Source organism: Equus quagga, chromosome 14 (assembly GCF_021613505.1).
Source record: "Equus quagga isolate Etosha38 chromosome 14, UCLA_HA_Equagga_1.0, whole genome shotgun sequence".
NCBI classification, from domain to species: Eukaryota; Metazoa; Chordata; class Mammalia; order Perissodactyla; family Equidae; genus Equus; species Equus quagga.
Window position 1 is genome coordinate 31,229,881 of NC_060280.1, and position 26,136 is coordinate 31,256,016.

The window sequence follows — 26,136 nt, forward strand, 5'->3', positions numbered from 1 at the left end:
GTGAAAACTGGAAATACCCAGAAAGTCCATCAACACAAGGGTGGGTAAATAAATCGTGGTATTTTTATCCAGTTAAATGGTATATAACATCAAAAATGAGTGAACTGTGTCTACATACATAACCTAACCGAATCTTAAGACAAGATAAAAACAAATGTATGCAATATTCTATTGTAAATTAAAATTCAAAAAACAGTATTTTTTAGGAATGCATATTTAAGAGACCAGTTCAAGTTAGTAAATATGTAAAGAAAATCAAGAAAATATTTATTATGAAAGTCAGGAGAGTGGTTTCCTCTAAGGAGCAGGGGAGAGGGTGAACTGGGAAGAGATGCCTGCAGCGCTTCTGGGCTGTTAATGGGGATCCGTTTCTTGACTTGAACGGTACCTTCCCAGCTATTGGTTTTATAAATACTTGTTAAACTGTGCATTTCTATTCTATGCAAAATTTTTTGTATTTAATATTTCATACTTTAAAAGTTAAATTTTCCTACCAGGTTCAATTTTCCAGACAGTAGTACCTAACCAGTGCTCAATATAGAGAGAAAGAGGTTAGTTGATGGAGCCAAGTCTAGAAAGATGTGGGAGCATCTAGAATAAACACAGGGGAATCGGTTAACCTCAGTCAGTAAGAAATGGACACCTGTTTCTCTAGAGATTAGGAATGGGAGAAAGAATGCAGGGAGAGGGCCAGCCCCAGTGGCCTAGTGGTTAAGTTCAGTGTGCTCTGCTTTGGAAGCCCATGTTCAGTTTCCAGGCGCGGACCTACACCTCTCTGTTAGCAGCCATGCTGTGCTGGCAGCCCACATACTAAAAAATATAGACGGAGATTGGCACAGATGTTAGCTCAGGGCAAATCATCCTCAGGAAAAAGAAAAAAAATGCAGGGAGAGGATACATATGAATGTGGAAACATTTAGGAGGAGAGTTTAAAAGAGTTCAGATTTATGTTGTTACAAAATGGGAAGTAGAGTCATGTGCTGAAAGTGAAGCTAAAGAGAAATGAAGGGTCTGGGGAGTATGAAGCCAAATTATACCATTTGTTCAGGTTTCAGCAGATATTTAAAATGTCATGTAACCATTCAGAATTAAAATTGATTATGGGACTTCTGATATTGGTTGTTTATAAGCAGGCTCTTAATTCTTCATAATTACACATTTTAAAAAATCCTGTTCTTTAAAATGTATGAAAGAGAATAAATATTTACATTTAATTGGGAGGGCAATTTTTGTAGGCAAAATGTACTTCCTTTGCCAAAGAATAATGATTTTACTAACTTCATTTTTCCTTTCTTATTCAGGTCATGTATGGAATGTTGGTCTTCACATTAGTACTGCGATCTGTTTATATTGTTACGTGGTAAGTAGTTTGGGTCACCAGCACTATAATTAGGGTATATTCGGGTGGTAAATCTATAGCCTAAATTGAAAAACCACGTAAAACCCAACTCCAGCAGGGATGTTGATAGAATACCATAACTCAACATTTATTATGGTGGATTACGAGAATATAAGTTGTTAATAGGCATTACAAGAAGACAGGAGTTTCAAAATTAAAGAAATTTGAGAAGAGTTGTGTATGATGGCCTCCTTTTGAATATTTATAATGTATGTTAATATATTAAAGGCCGTGAGAAATCCTACAAAAAAAAAATTGTTTTTATGTTTCTCAAACTACTTGACTAGGGAATGCTTTTTACAGAACACCTCTCAAGGAAGGCTATTAATGTCACAAAGAATCAGTGTTCCAGAAAGATCACTTAGGAAATAGGCATAATCTTTATAGGGTTTATGAAGATTAAATAAGAAATGTTCATGTGAGTACCTTACATAGGGCCTGGCCATACAGCAGGTGCTCAGTAAATAAATAGCATGATTTATAGGTTTCTTCTTTTTTTTTTTCTTTCTTAATGAAACTTTTTATTTTGAGGTGATTGTAAAAGCTTATTTGTAAAAAATAGTAGAGAGCAATCCCCTCTACCATTTACCAGTTTCCTCTAATGATAGCATCTTGTAAAACTATAGTACAGTATCACAACCAGGATTTGACACTGATGGAATCAAGATACAGAACAACTCCATCACCACAGGATCCCTGTGTTATCCTTTTATAGCCACACCCACTTCCCTCCCACCCTACCCCCACCCCCATCCTTAACCCCTGGCAAACACTAATCTGTTCTTCATTTCTATGATTTTTTTCATTTCATGAATGTTATGTAAATGGAGTTATACAGTATATACCACCTTTGGGATTATCCTTTTGCACTTAGCATAATTCACTAGAGGTCCATACAAGTCATTGAGTGTATCAGTAGTTTATTCCTTTCTATTGCTGAGTAGTATTCCATGGTATGGGTGTTCCACAGTTTAACTGTTCACCTGTTGAATGACATCTAGATTGTTTCCAGTTTTTTTTCTTAAGATTGGCACCTGAGCTAACAACTGTTGTCAATCTTCTTTTTGCTGCTTCTTCTTCCCCCAAAGCCTCCCAGTACATAGTTGTATGTCGTAGTTGTAGGTCCTTCTGGTTGTGCGATGTGGGACACCGCCTTAGCATGGCCTGACGAGCAGTGCCATGTCCGCACCCAGGATCTGAACTGGCAAAACCCTGGGCCACTGTAGTGGAGTGCATGAACTTAACCACTCTGCCACGGGGCTGGCCCCATAGATTGTTGGCAGTTTTTGACTATAATGAATAAAGCTGCTATGAACATTTCTTTACAGGTTTTTGTGTAAATATAAGCGTTCATTTCTCTGCAATAAATGAACAAAGTGGAATTGCTAGATTGTTTGATAGTTGTATGTTTAGTTTTTCTCAAAAGCGCCAAACTGTTTTCCAGAGTGGCTCTGCCATTTTATATTCCTACCAGCAGTCTATGAGTGATCCAGTTTCTGCACATCCTTATCAACATTTGGTGTTGTCACTATTTTTTATTTTAGCCATTCTTATAGATGTTCTGGTACCTTATTGTGGTTTCAATTCTAATTTCCCTAATGTCTAATCATGTTGACATATTTTCCTTGCTTATTTGCCATCTATATATCCTCTTTGGTGAAATGTCTGTTCACGTCTTTGCCCATTTTCTAATGGGGTCATTCTCTTCTTTTTCCAGTTGAGTTCTGAGAGTATATTCTAGTTACTAATCTTTTATCAAATATGTTGCTCACAAATATTTTCTCCCAGTCTCTATCTTGTGTTTTCACAGAGTCTTTCACACAGCAGAAGTTTTTAGTTTTGATGCAGTCCAATTTATCAATTTTCCTTCTATGGATCATGGTTTGGTGTCAAGGGTGAGGACTCTATGCTGGCCCTAGATTTTCTCCTGTGTTTTTTTCTAAAAGTTTTGTATAGTTTTACATTTTACATTTAAGTCCATGGTTTATTCTGAGTTAATTTTTGTACAAGGTGTGAGGCTTCAGTTGAGGTCCATTTTTTTACCTATGGGTGTCCACCTGCTCCAAGACCATTGGTTAAAAAGATGATCCTTTCTCCGTTGAATTGCTTTTGCACCTTTCTCAAAAATTACTGCATATATTTGTGTTGGTCTACTTCTGGGTTTTTTGTTCTGTTGCATTGACCTATGTGTCTATCCCTCCACCAGTGCCACAATCTCTTGATTACTATAGCTTTCGAATAACTCTTCAAATCATGGAAACTGAGTCCTCTCACTTCTTTCTCAAAATTGTTTTCGCTGTTTGGGTTTTGTTTTTTTTTTTTCTTTTTTGTCTTTCCATATAAATTTTAGAATAGCATTGTCTATATTTAAAATCTTGTTGGGATTTTGATAGGAATTACATTAACCCTGCATATCAATTTGTGAAGAATTGATGTCTTTACAACGTTGTCTTCCAATCTGTGAACTCAATGTCTCTCTCCCTTTATTTAAATTATCTTTGATTTCTTTCATCAGCATTTTGAAGTTTTCAGGTTTTGAGCAATTGTAAATGGTATTGTATTTTACATTTTGGTGTCCACATGTTCGTTGCTATCATATAGACATAAAATTGATTTTCTTTATGTTTATCTTGTTTTCTGCCACCTTGCTGAACTTAATAGTTGTGTGAGACTTCTGTAGATTCCTCAAGGTTGACTGCAAATAGGGAGAGTTTGCACCATCCTTTCTAGTGTGTGTGCTTTGGAGTTGCTTTTTTGCCTTGTTGCCCTGACTAGAACTTGCAGGGCTACGTTGAATAAGACTGGTGAGAGCACATAGCCTTGCTTTGTTCCCAGTCTTAGGGAAAAGTACTCAGTCCTTCACCGTTGAGTATAACATTAGCTGTATGGGTTTGTAGATGCTCTTTATCAGGTTGATCATCTCTTTACCTCATTTTCTGAGAATCTTTATCATGAATGGGTGTTGAATTTTGTCAGATGCTTTTTCCACATCAGTTGATTTGATATATGTTTTTTTCCTGTAGTCTGTTAGTATGGTGGATTGCATTGATTGATTTTCAAATACTGAACCAGCTTTTATTCTGAATGAACCCCACGTAGTCAGGGTGTAAAATTCTTTTTATGGATTGCTGAATGATACTTGTTAATGTTTTGTTAAGGATTTTTAAATCTATATTCATGAAGGTTATTGGTTTATTGTTTTATTTTTTGTGCTGTCTTTGATTTTGAGAGCAGGGTAATACTAGCTTCATAAAATGAATTGGGAAATGTTCCCTCTTGTTCTGTTTTCTGGCAGAAATTGTGTAGAATTGGTGTTAATTCTTTAAATGTTTGGTGGAATTTTCCAGTGAAATCACCTGGGCCTGTAGTTTTTTCAGGGGGAGAATTTTAAAATTACGAATTCAATTTTCTCAGTAATTAACAAGGCTTTTCAGATAACCAATTTCCTATTGGGTGAGTTGTGGTAGTTTGTGTTTTTTGAGGCATTAGTCCATTCCATCTAAGTTGTCAAAATTTGTGTGTGTAGAGTTGTTTTTAATATTTTCTAGTTTTCCTTTTGATGTCTGCAGGGTTTATAGCAACAGCCCATTTTATTCTTGATATTGAGGATATGTGAGTCCTCTCTCTCTCTGTCTCTCTCTCTCTCTCTTTTTTTTTTGGTCAGTCTTGCTAGAAATGTGTCAGTTTTATTGATCTTTTAAAAAACAGATTTTTTTTGTTTCATGGATTTTATCAATTATTTTTCAGTTTTCAGTTTCACTGATTTCTGCTCTTTCTTTATTTCCTTGCTTCTGCTTGTTTTGGGTTTATTTTGCTCTTTTTTTCCAATGTTCTTGAGGTAGAAGCTTAGATTATTGATTTGAGACTTTTCCTCTTTCCTAGTAAGCATTTAGTGTTATAAATGTCCCTGTCAGCACTAGTTTAGCTGTGTACCAAAAATGTTGATATTTTGTATTTTCATTTTCATTCAGTTCAGTGTATGTTTTTAAATTTCCCTTGAGACTTCCTTTTTACCCATGGATTGTTTAGAAGTATGTTGTTTAGTATTCAAGTCTTTGAATATTTTTTTGTTATCATTCTTAATTGATTTCTAGTTTGATTCCATTGTGGTGAAAGAACACATTCTGTATGACTTCATTTCTTTTAAATTAGCTGAGGTTTGTTTATGGGCCAAGATATGGTCTATCTTGATATATGTTCCATGTGTGCTTGAAAGGAATATATTCTGCTGATGTTGGGTGAAATGTTCTATGAATGTCTGTTAGATTGTGTTGTTTGATGGTTGTGTCAGGGGTCCCCAAGACCACCCTCAGGTTCAATGATTTGCTAGAAGGACTCACAAAACTCAGAAAAACTGTTGTACCCGAGGTTACATTTGTTACTCAGAGGTCAAACTGTTACAGCATGGCCCAGGGCCCCAAGCACACAAAAACAGGCATTTACTATTAATCACATTATTAGTATAAACTTTATTCTTTGGCCCAAGATGTCAGGGGATATAAGACGGTCTTATAGAGCAGGATATTCTAAGAACTAAGGTTATCTCACAAGAACCAGCCAAGGGCCACTCCTTTCTTTGGATTGTGCAATGTTTGCATACCCCAGGCCGACTGAATTAGCCATTTGCTGCACAGCGGTGTTGCTGAGTTCCTTTATATCCTTGTTGATTTTCTGTCTAGTTCTTCTATCATTTGTTGAGAGAGGAGCTTTGAAGTCTCCAAATACCAATGTGGATTTGTCTGTTTCTCCTTCATTCTATCAGTTTTTGCTTCATCTTGTCATTCACCTCCTTTTGCAGTTCTTTTGTTTGCTGCATAGACATTTAGAATTGTTATGTCTTCTTGGTGGATTGACCTTTTCGCCAGGATGTAATGTCTCTGGTCATTTTCTTTGGTCTGAACTCTACTTTATCTCATATTAACATAGCCATGTTAATGTAGGTTTGTTTTGACTAATGTTTGCATGATATTTTTTTTTCATCCTTTTACTTTCAACCTGTCTATATAGTTATATTAGAGGTGAGTTTCCTTTGGACATTGTATATTTGGGTCATGATTTTTAATCCACTCATCCAATCTTTCTCTCTCTGGCTCTCTCTCTTTTTTTTTTTTTTTTTTTTTTGCTGAAGAAAATTCACCCTGAGCTAACATCTGTGCCAGTCTTCTCTTTTTGTATGTGGGCCACTACCACAGCATGGCCACTGACAGACAAGTGGTATAGGTCCACACCCAGGAACCAAACCTGGGCTGCCAAAGCAGAGCATGCCGAACTTAACTACTAGGCCACAGGGCCAGCCCGCTAATCTCTCTTAATTGGTGTATTTAGATCATTTACTTTAATGTAGTTAATATATTAAGGATTAAGTCTGCCATTTTGTTTTCTGTTTGTTCTGTATGTTCTCTGTTTTCTTTTTCCTGCCTTCCTATGCGTTACATGAACATTTTTTAGAATTCCATTTTAGTATATCTGTAGTGTTTGTGACTTGTTTTCTTCGGCTAGCTTTTTTAGTGATTGTTCTTGGTATTACATTTTATATATATTTGACCATATATATGACCAGAGACAGAGAAGGACATTACATCCTGACAAAAAGGTCAATCCACCAAGAAGACATAACAATTCTAAATGTCTATGCAGCAAACAAAAGAACTGCAAAAGGAGGTGAATCAGAAGATGAAGCAAAAACTGATAGAATGAAGGAGAATATATATATATATACACACACACACACACACACATCACAGTCTAATGGTGTCAGCATTTTACCAGTTCCAGTGACGTATAGAAACCTTATCTCCTCTTTACATACCTGTATTAGTGTCCTAGAGCTGCTGTAACTAAGTACCACAAATGGGGTAGCTTAAAATAACTGAAATTTATTGTTTCACAGTTCTGGAGGCTCTAAGTCAGAAATCAAGGTGTCAGTAGGGCCATGCTTTCTCTGAACCTTGTAGGGCAATCCATCTGCACTTCTTCCTGGCTTCTGGTGGTTTGCTGGCAGTCTTTGGCATTCCTTGATTTTTCCCTGCATAATTCCAGTCTCTGCCTTTGTCATGACACGGTGTTCTCCTTGTGTCTCTGTGTCTTTACATGGCTCTCTTCTTATAAGGACAACAATCATATTGGATTAAGAGTCCACCCTACTCCAATATGACTTCAATTGAACTTAACTAATTATAACTGCAATGACTCTATTTCCAAATAAGGTCACATTCTGAGATATTAGGGGTTAAGACTTAAACATATCTTTTTAAGGGGAAACAATTCAACCCATAACAGTTGAAATATTTCAAATATTATAAATATTATAATAAACATATATAAAAACTGCCCCATTTAAAATATAATTATCTTAAATATTTTCTCTACATGCATCTGTAACCATATTAGACAATATTATGTTTTTTGCCCCAACCATAAAACATGATTTAGAAACTCAAGAGGAGAAGGAAAATGTATTCTATTTTCCCATATTTTTACTCTTTCCATTTCTTTTTCTTCCTTTTTAACATTCCAAGATCCTTTTCTCATCGTTTCCTTTCTGTTTAGAAAACATCCTTAGCCATTCTTTTAGGGTAGATCTGTTGGCAACATATCCTCTTAGTTTTCCTTCATCTGAGAATGTCTTGATTTCTGTTTCATTCCTGAAGGATATTTTCACTGGATATAGAATTCTAGGTTGACAGTTCTTTTCTTTCAAAACTTGAAAAATGTTGTGCCACTTCCTTCTGGACTTGAAGTTTTCTGATGAGAAATCCTGTCATTCAAATTGTTTTTCCCCTGTAGTGTAGGTGAGGTGGTGTTTCTCTCTCACTGCTTTCAAGATTTTTCCCTTGTCTTTAGTTTTCAGAAGTTTGACTATGGTGTGTCATGATGTGCATTTATTTGGATCTAACCTGTTTGAGGGTGGCTCAGCTTCTTGACTCTCTGGGTTTATAGTGTGTTTTTGTTTGTTTATTTATGGTTATTTTGCCAAATCTGAAAGTTTTCAGCAATTATTTCATCAAGTACTTTTTCAGCTCTGCCCTCTTTCTCCTCCCCTTCCTGGACACCAGTAACATGAATGCTAGATGTTTTGTTATAGTCCTACAGGTTCCTGAGTGCCACCTCCCCCCTGCAGGTACTGGTAGCAGTCCAGGTTTCTCCTCAACCTCTCTTGGCACATCATGGGGGAAGGAGCTCCTCATTACTGCTGGGATCAGGTAGGAATTCCCACTCTCTGCTGGGCCTTTCTGATGCCACCCTAATTATTTCTTACCATGTGGCCTCCATTGACACCTCAGTGGTTTGACCTTTTTACCTCTGGCCTGTGGTAGAATTTCAACTCTCCAGTAGATCTCCTCTCACACCACTGTGGTGGGGAGGGAGAAGAACACCTCATTGTTGCCACATGAGAATGGAAGTCCAGGATCTCCACATGGTCTGCAGGGAATGGGGAGCTCATGACTGCTGGGTGAGGGTGAAAGTCCCAGCCTCTCCCTCCTTGGCCTTAGCCTGGCAGGAGGTTGGGGCATCTTCTTACAGCCTGATGAGGAAGTAAGTTTAGGCTCGCACTCAGCCTTTGCAGCATGGATGGAGGTGAGGCCACAGTTTTTTCTGTGGTGTTTGACTGTAGAATAGTGTTTGTTGTGTAAGTTTTCTGTCTTGTTAGGATGCTTCTTTCCTGGTCCTTTGGCTAGAAGGAGCAGGCTTTTGTTGGGCAGTTTTTTTGTTTGTGCCTAGTGGCATTTCTGGGTTGCTAGCTTCTTCAGTCCCAACTCTGGGACATATGAGGCAAAAATAAAATACATGGAACTCATCACTGTAGTGTTACTCAGGTCCCAAAGTCCCTAACCAGTGTGCCTTCTTCTCTCTACCTTTCAGAGTTTCATGTTTATATATACTATTCAGGGTTTTTTATTTTACCTAGAGGGAAGAATAGGGGATTGTATGTCTGTTTCATCTTCCCAGAGCAGAAGCCCCTAGTTCACTCTGTTTTTAGTCTAGGCACTTTAGAGAAATGTAAAGAAGCATAAAACACAGTCCTTGCCTTAAATTAAGTCTGATAGGATACTGATACTTTTAGAAACACAAATGACAGACCTTTAAAAAGTATGTAACAGTGGAAATCCTATGAAATAAAAATATCTTTCTTCCATCTGCCTCACCACAGCTTTTTTCTTGTATATCCATTTCTGGGTCATTTCATTTATTACTGTTCATTGTTTACTTATCTGTCTTCCCAACTAGAGTGTGGGTTTGTTGAAGTCTTAGTTATCTTGGTAAACTCTGGAACTCAGAATAGTGCTTATCAGTAAAGATTTTTTAAATCAAATTGAAATTCTGACACTTCTGTTTCTTTTAATATGTCTAACAAGATATCTGAAAATCTCTCCTGTGACAAAACATCTAGAAATTCTGGATAAAATACAACAAACATCCTTTTAAATGCATAACTGAGCTCAAAAGACTATAAAGAAAATTCCAGAGCATGAGCTCCAAAGAAGGAGCTGCAAACTAGATTGACAGATGAGTTCTAAGATCATGATCAACTTGAAGGCATTTGCATATGCCAGGAAATCAGAGCCTTAGGTTTGAATAGCTTCAAGGGAGATAGAAGACAAAGCTTTCTGCATATGTAAGATGGGCAGTTGGAACTGTTTCCCCACTGCCCCACACACCTGTACACATAAAGCCACGGCCATAAAGAGATACTGTCGGTGAAAGGCTAGGCTAGAAAAACATTTGCCCTTCAGTAACAGGAGGTTACAAGACCACTTGTCTTTCAGACTCAGTTTTAGGTAGGAAACATGACTCCTCTGAGAATTTGTAATCACTATTCTGCCTTCATATAGGTTTGGGATTCAAATGTACATAACCTTCATTGTCTGGGAGACCTCAAGGTGTAAAATTAACTCTAAATTGATTCAGCTTTCTCGGAGCCCCAGTTTTCTTATCTGAGGGATCTGAGGGAAGCAAAAGCAAATTATCTTCAAAGAAATGTACCCTTAATGTAGGCCTCTCAAGATTTCTGAAGATTTGGAGATCAAACATGTGCTAACAATCAATAATTCCAAAACCAGAGGAGGAAATAAGCTACCATAAGCAAAAGTCAGGAGAAAGAGAAAACAGCAGAAATAACACCTCCCCCCCAGCATGAGATGCTGAAATATAAAATAACTACTTTAAAAATATTAATGAAATGATAGACAAAATGAAAATGTGACCAAGGAAAAGGAGATTATCAAAAGTGAAATTCCAGATTTGAAAAAGAATCAGAGAACTTCTGATATTGAAACAAAACACATTGAAATAAAAAACTCAATGGATAAATTAAAAGTAGATTAGACATAATTGAAGAGAGAATTGATTGAATTGGAAGACAGATGTAAAGAAATAAGCCAGAAAGCCTCACAGAGTAATAGCATGTCTAATTGCAGTTCCAAAGGGAGAGGACAGCAAAAATGGAGAAAGAAGAGATATTCAAAGAGATAATAGGTGAGAATTTTCTAGAACTGATAAAAGACATGACTCCTCAGCTTCAAGAACAATTCCCAAGAAGGATAAATGAAAGAAGATCTTTTTCAGGTATGGCAGATTTGCTAGATTAGCTCATTCACCATTTTTCCAGCCTCCTTCAAATGTGCCTTCCTGTAATGTAGATGCTAAAAAGCTAAAAGGTATATTTCCCATATTTCCTTTGCAGGTAATGTTCCAGATACATTCAGGTTCTGCCAATCACATGTATTCACATGAGACTTGAATTCAGAACCAAGTTAAGTGGAGGAGAGAAGTGGTAGTCTCTAAGGCCTCCATTTATTGGTATGGATCTAAGATATGCGTCATGGCTCTGCAACAAACAGGTGTGATGGCAGCTTCCTGATATGTGAATTATAGCTAAGATGCTGTGATGCTGGATGCAACAGTTGGTTCAGAAGCTTCCCAATTCTTCAGCTTACTAAATGTGAAAAAGAGAAAAGTTCATTTGGCAAGATAATTCTGTGATAATGTTCATAAGTCATCCTGGAGGACCTAAATCTTGCTCATTCAGCATTTCTGTTGGAATTAAAAGTATTAAATTCTTTTCTGGTATAAATAGAGATATTATCTGCAGTTGAATCCTCATTGAGACCTGTAGGAAAAGCATACTGGAATTGCTGAAATCCAAAGGCAAAGATCTTGGAAACATCCAGAGATAAAGTACGTATTACCAAGAAAGGAATAGTAGTCTATAGCAGACTTATCAATAGCAACAATGGAAGCCAAAACAGAGTACACTGTTATCTTCAAAATGCTGAGAGAAATTAACCATCCACTTAGAATTGTATATGCAAATATCTTTCAAGAACATGGGTAAGATAAAGACATTTTGAGACAAGCAAAAATGGAGAAAGTTTACCAATACACCTCGCTAAAAGACCTACGAGATATTCTTTAGGATGAAGAACTGAGATACAAGAAAGAACAATGAAGGAGAAAAAATGACAAACCTATGGGACTATCTGAACAAAAAATTGTGACTTTAAAATAATAACTAATTTGAGAGATTAAAAAATGGAACTAAAATGGTGGACAAAATAACATGTGAGATACAAGAGGATGATGGTTAGTTACATAGTTTCTAAGGTCCTTTTTATTTGGGAAGAGGGTGTTTACAATGATTAGTTTTAGATTTTACATTGTGCGTTTTTGGTAATCACTAAAAACAGTAATTGATTTTACAATAACTTTCAAAAAAATAAAGGAGTAAGTGGAATTATAAAAACTGAATCCAAAAGAAATCAGGAGAAGAAGAGGGAAAGGGAAGAAGAGAAGAGCCAACACAAATACAATAAATAAGAGAGTAGAAATAATTCAAAATACATTGGTAATCATGGTAAATATAAATGGACAAAACATAGTTAAAACATAAATACATAGTAATTTTGAAAGAATATGGTATAAAAACATATGTCACACAAATGACTAAGAGAAAGTTAGACTAGCTATTTTAATAATGGTCCAAAAAAAGTTAAGGCATTATTTGAAACAGATGTGTTCACTACATTATTATTGAAAGATTTCGTTTACCAGAAAAAAATGACAATCCTAAACTTGTATGGAAAATTTTACGCAAAAATTGACAGAATTGTCTTTGACAATTACAAAGAGAGATAGATAAATGTTCCGTCTTGCTGAAATATTTTAACACAGTAACTCAGACCAAAAAAATATGAACAAGGATATAGATAACACTTGAGTAACACAATAACAAAATGATCTGATACACTCAACAATTAAAGAATGCATTGTCTTCTTAATCATGCATGGGATAATTAATAAATCTACCAGATACTAGCTTTAAAGCAAGGTTCAACAAACTGAATTGGTACCATGCATAATGTGTTCTCTGACTGTAGTACAATTTGTCAAAATAAGCTTAGTCAAAATAGCCCGTATAGGGGGCCAGTCCCATGGCCGACTAGTTAAATTTCCACACACTGCCTCAGTGGCCCACGTTTGCAGATTCATATCCTGGGCGTGGACCTACTCCATTCATCAGCCATGCTATGGAGGCATCCCACATACAAAGTAGAGGAAGACTGGCACAGATTAGTTAGCTCAGAACTAATCTTCCTCAAGCAAAAAGGAAAAAGGAGAAAGATTGGCAGGGGATGTTAGCTCAGGCCAAATCTTCCTCACACACACACACACACACACACAATAGCCCATATAGTTGGAAAATTAAAACCACACTTGTAAATACAAGTAAAAAAAGAAATCATAATAGAAATATTGAAATACTTAGAATGGATTCATAATGAAAATACTACATACTGAAAAATCAAAGTGAGATGTAGCTAAAGTGGTTCTTAGAGGGAAATTTGTAGCCTTAGCTGTTTACATTAGAAATAGAGGGGCTGGAGAATAATGAACTAAGCATCCAACTTCAAATATTAGAAAACAGATGAATAGAATAAACCCAAAGAGAAATGAAGAATGGGACTAATAAAGGGCAGAAATTAATGAAAAAGAAAATAGAGATATAATGAAGATCAACAGGTATCTAATTTTGCTCCCTTCTGAAACTCTACTAAGACTACAACAAAGGAATTTATTTACAAAGCATAAACCCACAAAGAGGATATTCAATAAAATTTTAGAAGCTGGAAACTAAATGGATTACTGCTAACTGCCTTAACTAACCCAAGAAAGCCAAAGTTCTATTCCAAGAACCTCCAACTTAGATCAGAGAATTTTCTTAAGTATCAGGCATTAGCAGCAACAGGCAAGTTTGGAAAAGGAGATGGAGGAGGGGTCTAAAATAAAGAGGATCATTTAAAAGCTTTGAGAAGCTGTTAAATGCGTAGATCCCTTCACTCACTTCATCCCTGAGCAACTCTAGAAGTCTGGAGGTTTATTCTCCCAAAAGGGTGAACAGTATCTCTAGATTGGATTTTGCTGGGCACAGCTGAGCCTGTGAATACCATATTGAAATCCAGGAAATTGGGTGACCTTATGCGTTCTGAATACTGAATGCAAAGATCTCTAGGAAGAAAATTGGAAGTCTTCTTTTAGGGAATATGAGCAGCCTAAAAGACCTAAAGATACTGATATTGGGAGTTCCCTAACTATTGCCCCAGCAAAATAAACGTACAGTGAAGGTTACTAGTATAAAGGCCTCAGCTATATGCTTAGAGGTTGTGGTCACCTTTTTAGTTTCCCATTCTTAAGAATGAGGAGATAGTGCCAGACATAGGATGAAGCCGTCCAATATGAAAGCTAGAGACCAAAATAAATAATAAGGAAAAAATGAACTTGGAGGAAACAACTTATGCGTGAAGAAGAAAACTTCAAAAACAACAAAACAGTATTATTAATTCACTAATATTCCTTGAAATATACTGTATCTATGAATCAAAGAATAGGATGCTAGACAAAAGGAACATCTAGAGAATACAATAAAAAATGATATTAAAAATATAAAATGAAAAACTGTAGTGATGGTTTTGAAAGATAAAGTAGGCACTGGAATCCCATCTCCTGTACACACATTGTGATTGGATTGTGATCCATCACCCCCCCACCCACCAGCAAGCATCCACCACAGGTGAAGCACTAAACCCATGGTATTGTCCAGAGTAAATAAGACAGCATGGGGCCTCAGGACCCTTGGGCCCACTCCCGCCACTGCTATGGCAAAAAAGCAAGATGTTTCCTCAAGCCCATCAGTGGAAAGGGCAGAAGTAAAGACAAACACACACACACACACCCATGCACACATGCACACACACCTTGGGGGCCATCAGGACGATGAGAAAGAAATGGAGACTAGAAGGAACTCAACAGGAATATTACTGGGCCAGAATAGAAGGACCAACAAAAAAAGGGGCAGGGGGAAGTGTGCAAAGAAAATGAAAGGGAGGAAATCATCACCAAAATAATTCAAGATAATATCCTATAATTGAAAGACATGAGTTATTAGATTGAAAGAACCCGCTGGCACAATGGGTAGAAATAGACCCACACCAGTTTAAGAATTCTAGACAAAATTCCACAAGTTTATAGAATTAGAAGGCAGGTATACATACAAAGGTCAGGAATCAGAATGGCTTTGGATTAAACAAAGCAAAACTATAAGCTAGAATTACAGAATTCTAATTTAGAATTCTGTAGCCAGCCAAAATATCAATAATATATGGGGACAAAATACATTTACATAAGTTCTCAAAAGTACTTAATATCCCATAAACTGTTGCTCAGTAACATATTGGAGGTTGTGTTTGACCAAAATGAGAGAGTAAACCAAAGAGGAGGAAGATGTGCAATGTAAGACAGGAAATCCAACACAGAGAAAGGTGAAGGCAATTCTCAAAGTGAAGGTCAAGGTCAAGGGAAGGGATTTCTCAGATGATAGCCCTACCATTAGACAGGCAGCCAGTCCAGAATGAAGCCGTGTGACTCCAGACACACACATGTTGAGGGCCTTCTGTACCTGATAATATGTGGGTAGTCTGTCCCCAGAGTCTTACCTGTACTTAGCTTGCATGGACCATGTGCTGATGAAGTTCTTGCTCTCTCCTGCCCACCCTGCTACCTGGATAACCAAAGACATTCATTTCACCCCACAGAGGAATTTTGCTTTGAACTGCTACTGAGAGCTGAAGATTGGCCCGGGTAAGTAAGCTTAGAAGCAGAAAATAGAGAGTATCCTACTCCCCCCACTGATCATATTTCTGTCACATGTCAGCACCTTGCCTGCACTGCAACCCTGTCAGATGCCTTCACTATGTTGAGTCCTATTTTCCTGGGACTCATCTTCCCTGCTCCACATGGGGCTATGAGAAATTCTCTGAAAAGCTGAAGACAGACCATGACTCTCTTAAGCTCATCATCTCTGACAACCTCCATCAAACAGTGGCAATAATTCCCTTTTCATGCACAGCCAGGTTTGTGCTTTCTTGATGATTTTTAAATTCATCAACTTTTTCATTCATTTATATACAAATACTTATAGTTGAAATAACAAAAATATTTGAGAAAATCTGTTCTTGTCATTCTCCATATTAAATAAGGGAGAAAAACTACATGATGGTAGCAATAGTTTAGAGAAAGCATTCTGTAAAATGCAACACCTATTTATGATCTTAAAAAAAATAAAACCCTTTACAAATTAGTAATAGAAGAGAACTGTCTTAACCTGTAAACTCTACAGCATCTAACACATTTAATCATGAAACGTTAAAAAAATTCTCTTTAACATGAAGAATAAAACAAGGATAAATATTATCACCACCTCTGTTCAACATTATACTGGTAGAAGTCCTATCCAACATAGTATTTGCAAATGACCTGATCATGTACAGAAAGTATCACAGGACATATACCAGAAAACTACTAGAAGCAATTAAGTGGAATTCATGAAGGTCACAAGATTCAAGTCGATATTCAACAATTGTGTTTCTATGTACTAACAGTGAACAATTGGAAAGTGAAATTCTCAAAAGTACAATTTACAGTAGCATCAAAAAACATCAAATGTTTACGGATTAAATTTAGCAAATATATGCAAGACCTGTATATTGGAAACTACAAGGAACAGTTTTTTTGCTGAGAGAAATTAAAGAAGACCTAAATAAATAGAGAGATTTACCAATTTTCATGGATTAGAACACTTGAGATTATTAAGGTGTCAGTTCTCCCCAGATTCATCTATACAATGCAGTTGCAATCAAAATCTCTGCAGACTCTTTGGTAAAAGTTGAGAAACTAATTCTGAAATTTACATGGGAATGTAAAGGATCTAGAAAAGCCAAAACAGTGTTGAAAAAGAACAACAAAGTTAGAGAACTTAGACTACTTGATTTGCTCTGCACTACACTAATCAAGACAATGTGGTATTGGTGCTAAGGATGAACTATAGATCAATAGAACATCCAAAAATAGACACACACATCCATACTGACCTGATTTTAAATAAACATTCTAAGGTAATTCTGTGGGGAAAGGACAGTCTTTCCAACAAATTGTGCTGATACTACTGGATATTCTTATTTAAAAAATGAACTTAAACTCACGCCATTATAAAAATTTACTAGAAGTGAATCATATCCCCAAATGTAAAAGCTAAAATTATAAAACTTCTAGAAGAAAATATAGGAGAAGTCTTTGCAACCTTTGGTTAGGCAAAGAGTTGTTAAATAGGACGTAAAAAGTGCAAACTATAATGAAAAAATTGTTAAGTTAAACTTCATCAGAATAACAAACTTCTTCAAAAGACACTGTTAAGAAAATGAAAGGCAAGTCACAGACTTGGAGAAAATATTTGCAGATATATATTTAACAAAGGACTTAAATTTAGAATACACAAAGAATTCTTACAACTCAATAAGAAGAAGTCAAACAACAATTTTTTGTATTGATGGCAAAGATTCAACAAACACTGTATTGGATGGCAAATAATCAGATGAAAAGATGCTCGATAACATTAGTTGCTAGGGAAATGCAAATTAAAACCACAATGAGATACTACTACACACCTACTCGAACAACTAAGATGAAAAAGACTGACATCATACCAAGTCTTGGTGAGGATGTAGAACAGAAAACGCTTGTACACTACTGGTGGGAATGTAAAATGATACAATCACTTAGGAAAACAGTTTAGCAGCATCTTAGAAAGTTTAACATTCACCTGCCATAGAATCCAGCCATTCCTCTCCTAGCTTTTTACCCAAAAGAAATGAAAGTGTATGTCCATAAAAAGACTTATATATGAATGTTCATAGCTACTTTATTTGTTATAGAAAAATCTGAAAACAACACAAATGTCTACCAACATTTGGACAAATAAAACAAATTGTGATATATCCATAATGTGGAGTACTACTTAGCAATAAAAGGAAATGAAGTATTGATGAACATAACAACATGAATGAGTTTCAAAATAATTACACCAAGTGAAAGAAACCATATAACAAAGAGGGTATACTGTGTTATTCCATTTATATAACATGCTAAAAAAAATACAAACTAAGTTTTTGGAGGTGATATAGATAGGTTTATTATCTTGATTGTGGGGTTGGTTTCATGGGCATTTACAGATGTCCTCATCGTATGTACACTGTAAATATATGTAGTTTAATGTAAGTCAGTGATACCTCATTGAAGCTATAAAAAATATATAAGCTACTGTTAATATTTTGGATAACTCACCAAGCTTCAGTTTCCTCATCAGTGAAGTGAAAAGAATAATACCTGCCTCATAGGGTTTATTTGAAGATTTTATTCGTAGTTGTGTGCTTATTTATGTATATTATGTGTTTATCTAATTTACAGTAGTGCCTGACACAGATCAGGTGACTCAGTCAATGTTAATTCTCTTCCACCACCCCTGCCTCTTCCGTGGGACTGATAAAGGTGTTGGGGGCGTTCAGATTGCCTTCTTGATACCTTTAGGGAAGTCTTACTGGCACATTCTCTCTCAGTACCTTTTAATGGCAAATGTATTAGAGAATTTAGTGGATAGGTTTGCTTTTAATACTAATGAAAACCTTTCCTTCGCATGAAAGTGGTGACCTCAAGCCCTGATTATGACATGACTTGACAAAATTTCATTTTGCTTTTCTTTTTTTCCCCACAGGGTTTATCCATGGCTTAGAGGACTGGGTTATACATCCTTGGGTCTATTTTTATTGGGATTTTTATTATGGAACATAGATAACATCTTTTGTGAATCACTAAGGTAAGATATATTTTCAATCTTTGAGAATTATTTTTGGAAGCAGTCTGTTATACAGAGAATTTCATAGGCATATAGAATTATTAGTGCCCCTAAGTGAAATTTTGCCATTGTTAAAGTTAAAAAGATATGTACAGCACATTAAGGTCAAATACTGGGAATACTTGTTTAAATTACCTACAATTTGGACCTGAGAATATTTCATAACATCTGTAGGGATTTATGTGTGTGTGTGTCACAGAACTATACAGTTAATCAGATATTGACTAGGTCTTTGAAATCTGCCTCATCTGCATTACTGAAGACCTAAGAATGATCTATAATAAGTGTATGAAATACACGTATATAATTTTGTACTTTAATATGCTTAAAGTTATTTTCTAAGAAAGGCAAGTGTTACTTTAACCATCTTGTAAAAAATTGTATATTGACTCACCCTGGGTTTCTGGACCCTAGTCTGTCACTAAGACACTATCTTTCTGGGCCTCAATTTCCATAAAATAAACTTATTGAATAGGTTAAACTAGTGGGTCCTTCCAACTCAAAATTCTGTGACCTAACAGTTTTTCAGAAACATAGAGGACAGAGGAAAATATTGAACAGCACCATAGAGAGGCCATCAGCAACATTCAGCCTGTGGGAAATCTACAGGAAGAGTGACATGGTCTCTTCAGCAAATGAATTGCAGTGGGGAAAAGGGGAGGAGGAACACACAGACTAAAAGAGACTTAAGAGACACAGCAACTAAACACAATGTGTTGACCTTTTTTGGATCTTGATTCAAACAAACTGTAAAAAAAACCAAAAACTTATGAGACGATTGTAACTTTGATTACTAATTGAATATTTGATGATATTAAGGGATTATTGTTAATATTTTAGGTGTCAGAGTGGTATTATGGTTAGTTTTAAAGAGGTTTTAATCTTTTGGAGATATATTCTGAAATATTTAGAGATAAAAAGATACAATATCTGGCATTTGCTTCAAAATAAAATGAGAGGGGAGAAGTGGATGAGAGTTTAGATCACACAAGGTTGGCCATAAGTTATAATTGTTGAAGCTGGGTAATGGATATATTAGTATGTTGCCTATTTTTGCACATGTTTGAAATTCTCCATAATAAAAAATTAAATAAGTAAATGTAGACTTTAAATGTACACAAACAGACAAGTACTTAGAAAACTAAGATCTAAGTGAGTGTTTCTGAATCACTAAGATCCATCAGACCCCCTACTGGAGCTTTCACACTGTGGACATAAGTCATCACCCTCTGGGGGAGAGTCGCTAAAAAACAAAGTAGGTTCTTAGAGATGGCAGTCGTCCCAAAAATTCATGGGAGTATCTAGACAAATAATATGTTTCACATTGATTTTTCCCCTCTAATAAGTGAGAATATTAATATGGTATGCACTTAATCAGAAGATCTAGAATTTGAGATTCAGCTGTGCCACTAGCTGACCGACTTGGGCAATTCAATCTCTCTGAGTTTCAGGTTCCTAATTTATAAAGCAAAGGTCATAATAGCCACCTCAAAGACTCACTGTGAAGTGAAATAGCCGATATGAAAGGACTTGGTAGAAAGGATGGTGCTCTTCTAATGTGATGGTTGTATGTAGGGCATGGGAAAAGCGTGCATCTAGTTTCTTGAGTGAACAGCTAAGCAGATCAGTGTTTCCCAAAGTGTGTTCCAGGAAACACGTGTTCCATAAGGTGTTAAGATCTTACCTGAAAAAAGGGCTTATGGATTAGATTACCTGAAAAAAATGAAGATAAACTCTTTTAATTATGGTAGGACTTTTCAAAGCCTTTAATCTGTTGTTAATATGCATTACAAATCTCCAAGAGGGCAATAAACTGTGTACTGTTTCTCACATTTATTTTGACCACAGGTTCATTTCTTCATGGAACTTCTGCTAGGAATACTATTCCTCAAAATGCACTTTGGAAAACGATAAGGCAGACTACAGCAGACTTAAGGAAACTAAATAATAGCTATCTTTGAGAATGACATTTCAGAATGCTCTAAGACTGTCAGCATTAGTTGCTAAATATGAAAAAAAAATTAACATGATCATTTTTTTTCCCCTCTCCACACAGGAACTTTCGAAAGAAGGTGCCACCTATTATAGGTGTTACCACACAGTTTCATGCATGGTGGCATATTTTAACTGGCCTTGGTTCTTATCTTCACATCCTTTTCAGGTAGGAAATAGAGACTTTTAGCCTAGTATTGGAGTGTTTTTTCTTTATGCTTCTAATAGGAGGTGTAAATATAAAATGTCAGAGACGGAATAAGGAACTTACGTTCCAGCTTTGTCTCTGCCGCTAGTGACCTTAAGCAAGTCCTTTCCCGCCTCTGAAGCTCGATTTTCTCATCCTTAAAGTGAGAGAATTGTACTGACTGACCTCTGACACATGATCTAGATTTCAAGTAGATGATTCGTCTCCTTTTTTAGTGCAGGTAGGATATAAACATTTCCGTTTCTTGTTGATCAGCGGAGCTTTGTTTATAGAGAACAAATTGGGGTGGGGGGAGCAGCCAGATCCCCTGACGAGGGGACTGGGAAGGCATCAGTAGCTGAAGTCCCAGCTTAATTTGTCTCCTTTCTGGAAATAAATTGATTGCCACTTCTCTTCCCCTGCTCCCCTAATAAAGGGGCTATTGGAAGTCAGCCATTTACAGCAAAAATGGCATCAGAATTCTCTGTGGTCACCCTCTTCAAATAGTACCTCCATCTCCCTCCCCCTTACCAGACCTTATTTTCCTTCAAAGCATTTATGTATGTCTTTATTTACTTGTTCACCTCCCCCAACTAAACTGTAAGTTCCTTGAGAGCAGAGGCTTTATCTTATTCACTGCTCCTCTCCCAAATGCTGAGAACAATGCCTGTCACACAGCCATCAGTATATATTGTTAAATGATTTAATGAATGAAGTGTACATATTGATCTCTTTACCAGGGGCTCAGGCTATGTTTAATCTCAAATTCTTCTCGAGAATTGAGAGAGCTGAAATATTTGTAGAAAGGGGAAGGAAATTTTCCTTAAACCATTGTGAAAATTTACTCAAGTGAGATTTTTAGAATTCCTCCCCAAAATAACATTTGCACTTCACCTATGTGGAGAGCTTATTCAGGCAACTTGAATGATTTGAAATCTAACTGACTCAGAATTACATAAAAAGAGCTTCCGGGCAACTTTGAATAAGAACCCCTGAATCCACGCCGTGAAGAGCTCAAGGTTATTGATCATGGAAGAGCTCTGTGAACTCTGCGCTCCAAGTACATTTATTTTACTATTACTTTCTGCAACTTCTTAGTGCATTGATTATTTGGATTCTCAGCCCATAGCATCTGAGAAATGTCTGATTTAAAAGGAAAAGTATATGGGTGGAAATATTTGGGGAAATTGATGAGTGATAGAAAAGGAGAAACAAGAATAACTATAAAGCAAACCCAAGAATTAAAAACTTGGCACCTTAACACTGCCAAGAGGTCTCAAGGACGTTTCTGCAGTGTAATACAATACAGTAAGGAGTTTCTATAGTAACTACTCAAAAAGAGGGGAAATTAGACTCATTTCATTTTAAAAGGCCGGGGCTTCCTACTTTCCTCTTCCATTTTCCACCTTACCCTTTCGATCTTGCTTTCGCTTTCTCATTCTTCTCTCCTCCTGGTGTGGAAACCCTTCCAGGAAGCAGGGCAGTGAGGGGAAGAAGTGCTGTGCAGAGTTGTCAGCATTCAATGTCCAGGAACTAGGGAACGTGAAAAGAAGGGGTCAGTGGTAGCAGCATGCTGAGCTTCCAAGAAAATCTGGCGGTGAAGAGGAAGGGGCTGCTGTGTGGAGCAAGGAAGTGGGGTGATGGGGGCAGGGCTGTGGAGGGGGGAAATGAGAAGGTAGCTGGAGTTGGGAAATGGGTTACATTGAACAAATAAATTAATTGATTAAACAATAAGTAAATACATTGAGGATAACAAAAGCCTGATTTCTCCACTGTCTCAGAAGGGATTTGCAAATAGAGAGAAAACTAAAAGGAACTCTGAGCCGTTTAGATCGGAATTAAAAGTATTGGTGTGAACTCATGAGTGTGTGACACACACATACATACATATGTACACACACTCAGATATAGAAAAACTTAGATGTACGTGTGTTGTATAAATTTTAAATATATGTATACATATGTTTACACATACCTATATTGCCTACCTCTGTCCCCTTTGAAGGCTGCAAAGCAAGCAAAAGCAACCGTTGGCCAAAGCTAAGATAATTTGAGTATCAAAATTAAATAGGAAGAACATCAGATTATAATCTATTGAATAAAATAGGAATCTGTGAGTGCATACTAATGTAAATAAATAAATGAATAAATAAATGAGGAGAAGGGAAAGATGTTCTTTACAGAAAAATGCCAACTAATAAATGTAGAAGGAACAATGGAAACAGATAATCATCATTTGGCAGCCATCTTCGGGATAGTTGATAGGCATTAGTTATCAATGGATACCCTGGCTAATGGGCGGAAGTTTGATGAGGAACATGTATTGGCGTAATTCAGAATGTCTTCCAATGAAATACTAATACAAAAGGGAAAATGGTGACTTTACAGTGAAGAAAATTGGCAGCAATCAACTTGACCATGCATCTGAGGCTAACATTGCCCATGATGGAGCAGTCAGTGTAGTGTGTCTCCTGATGTAATGCACTGAGATGAGCTCAGCATCATTTTAGTGGTATTCCTGCCAAAAATACATGGCCTGGCTTTGGCCGTGGGGAAACAATGCTGGACCCATGTTGAAAGTCCTACAGAATGAAAGTCCTACAGAATGAAAGTCCTGTACTGTTTAAGACAATCAAGTACATGAGAGACAAGGAAAGACTGAAGAACTTTCTAGTTAGAAAAACACTGTTAAGATATGACATAAAGGGGCTGTCTCCATGGCCGAGTGGTTAAGTTCGCACGCTCTGCTGCAGCGGCCCAGGGTCCGGATCCTGGGTACGGACATGGCACCACTCATCAGGCCACACTGAGGCGGCATCCCACATCCCACAACTAGAAGGACCTGCAACTAAGATATACAACTGTGTACGGGGGGCGGGGGGGGGGGGGGGGTGGGGGGGGTTGGGGAGATAAAGCAGGAAAAAAAAAAAAGACTGGCAACAGTTGTTAGCCCACGTGCTAATCCTTAGGGGAAAAAAAAAGATATGATATAAAAACTAAATGCAATGCATCTTTCTGGATAGGAACCTGGATTAGCTCAGGGCTACTCTTCCTTAAAAAAAAAGAATTATTTTATTGAGGTCATTTTGGCTTATAACATTGTGTAATTTCAGGTATACATTATTATATATCAGTTTCTGTATAGACGGCATGATGTTGTATTTACTTTAGCCTTTGTCCACATGCAATCTAGTTTTTACACAGGTTAATAATTACATATATATGATTTTAGTCTAACTTAAAAATCAAAATATCTTTCCATGTTACTATAAATTTTACATATTTATTATTTTAAATGGATGAATAAAAGACATACTATAACTTACTCTGTGATTGATTCTGCATTAATAGGTAGTTGTTTTATTTTTTTTCTATTGTTGTTTTGCTAAACTAGATAACCCTGTGATAAACATTTTTGTGTTTACATACAGATTTTCATTTTTCTGGGTTATTTCTTTAGGATAAATTCTGAGTAATACAATAACTTGGATAAAAAATATAAATATTTTCATGAACACATGTGTCAAATTTCTTTGAAATGGGTTGTATCAATTTTCACTGACAAGTAATGGGTGATCATACCATTTTCACTGCAACTAAAGAATACAGAAGGAAATTTCAAAATGCTGTAGCTCACTTAATGGATATAAAAAAAATCCCATTGTTTTATTTTTAAATTATCTTTTGAATAGGTAATATAATCATTTGGTAAAAAATTCAAACAGTATGAAAGAGTATACAGGAAAAAGGAGGTTTGTCTTCTACCCCTGCCCCTCAGCCCGGACATAACTGCTATTACTTACCAGTCGACATATTCTTACAGTTTATGCATCTATAAGCATATATGTAAATTTAGCCCCTTCTTTTTCACAAAAATGAATATCCTGTTGTTTTAGAAGGCATTTTTTGACTACCAGTGAGGTGATCATTTTTCTACTTGCTCGTTTACTACAAATATCTCAAAAACACATATTCTGGAGGCCAGGCCTTCTCTCTTCTCTCTCTCTCTCTTTTTTTTTTTTTGGTGAGGAAGATTGGCCCTGAACTAACATCTGTTGCCAAACCTCCTCTTTTTTTTTTTTTTAAAGATTGGCACCAGAGCTAACAACTGTTACCAGTCTTTTTGTTTTTTCTTTCTTTTTCTCCCCAAATCCCCTCCTTGTATATTTTAGTTGTGGGTCCTTCTAGTTGTGGCACGTGGGATGCCGCCTCAATGTGGCCTAATGAGCAGTGCCATGTCTGTGCCCAGGATCCAAACCAGCAAAACCCTGGGCCACCGAAGCGGAGCGCGAAAACTTAACCACTCGGCCACAGGGACAGCCCCCAAACCTCCTATTTTTCCTTGAGGAAAATTGTTGCTAACATCTGTGCCAATCTTCCTCTGTTTTGTATTTGGGACGCTGCCACAGCATGGCTTGATGAGCAGTGTGTAGGTCCATGCCCAGGATCCAAACCCATGAACCCCGGGCCACAGAAGCAGAGTGTATGAACTTAACCACTCCGCCACTCGTGCCACTGGGCTGATCCCTCCTTTTTTTTAAATTAAAAAATAGCTTCAAACTTACAGGAAAGTTACAAGATTGCTGTGAAGAATTCCTATATCCCCTTCTCCCAGATTCCCAATTGTTATCGTTTAACCACATCTGTTTTATACACACACAAACACCAATACACATATGTACGTGTGTATATATATTCTATAGTCATTGTATGACGTGATGCCCATCACGCCTTAACTATTCCAGTGTGTATCACCATGAAACAAGGGCACTCTTAAGTTACCGTAATAGCACCCTTCCACTCAGGAAATTAACATTAATTCAATACTACCATCCAAGTCAAGGCATCATTCAAATTTTGCTAACTGTCTGAACAATTTCTCTTTCTTACTTTCTTTTTTTTTTCCTCCTTCGTCTCTCCAAAGCCCCCCAGTACATAGTTGTATAATTTAGTTGTGGGTCCTTCTAGTTGTGGCGTGTGGGACACCGCCTCAGCAGTGCCTGACAAGTGGTGCCATGTCTGCGCCCAGGATCCGAACCAGTGAAACCCTGGGCTGCCAAAGTAGATCACACGAACTTAACCACTTGGCCACGGGGCCGGCCCCTGTGTAACAGTCTTGAACCAAGTTATTTACTTGGCTCTAAGCCTCAATTTCTTAATCCGTTAAATAAGGATAAAACTATTTACTCCCGTAGATTGTTGAAATGATTAAACAGGACTTCCTTTTGCAATTACGTCAGCCTAGGTTATTCAAACAGATTACCTGTCAAAAACAACTAAAAGTGTTGGGTAAAATATTAAAACCTTGAAAGACTG

At 36.8% G+C, this 26,136-nt stretch overlaps 1 protein-coding gene across 2 annotated transcripts in view; it reads left to right on the top strand.

The window, feature by feature from the left end:
• Positions 1-26,136, top strand: part of ACER3 (alkaline ceramidase 3) — a 147,102-nt gene that overhangs the window by 114,129 nt on the left and 6,837 nt on the right. For both annotated transcript variants that reach the window (XM_046685662.1, XM_046685663.1), the window contains exons 7-9: positions 1,302-1,360; positions 18,501-18,602; positions 20,698-20,802. In XM_046685662.1, the coding sequence (XP_046541618.1) occupies positions 1,302-1,360; positions 18,501-18,602; positions 20,698-20,802 (266 nt within the window). The remainder of the gene's footprint in view (positions 1-1,301; positions 1,361-18,500; positions 18,603-20,697; positions 20,803-26,136) is intronic.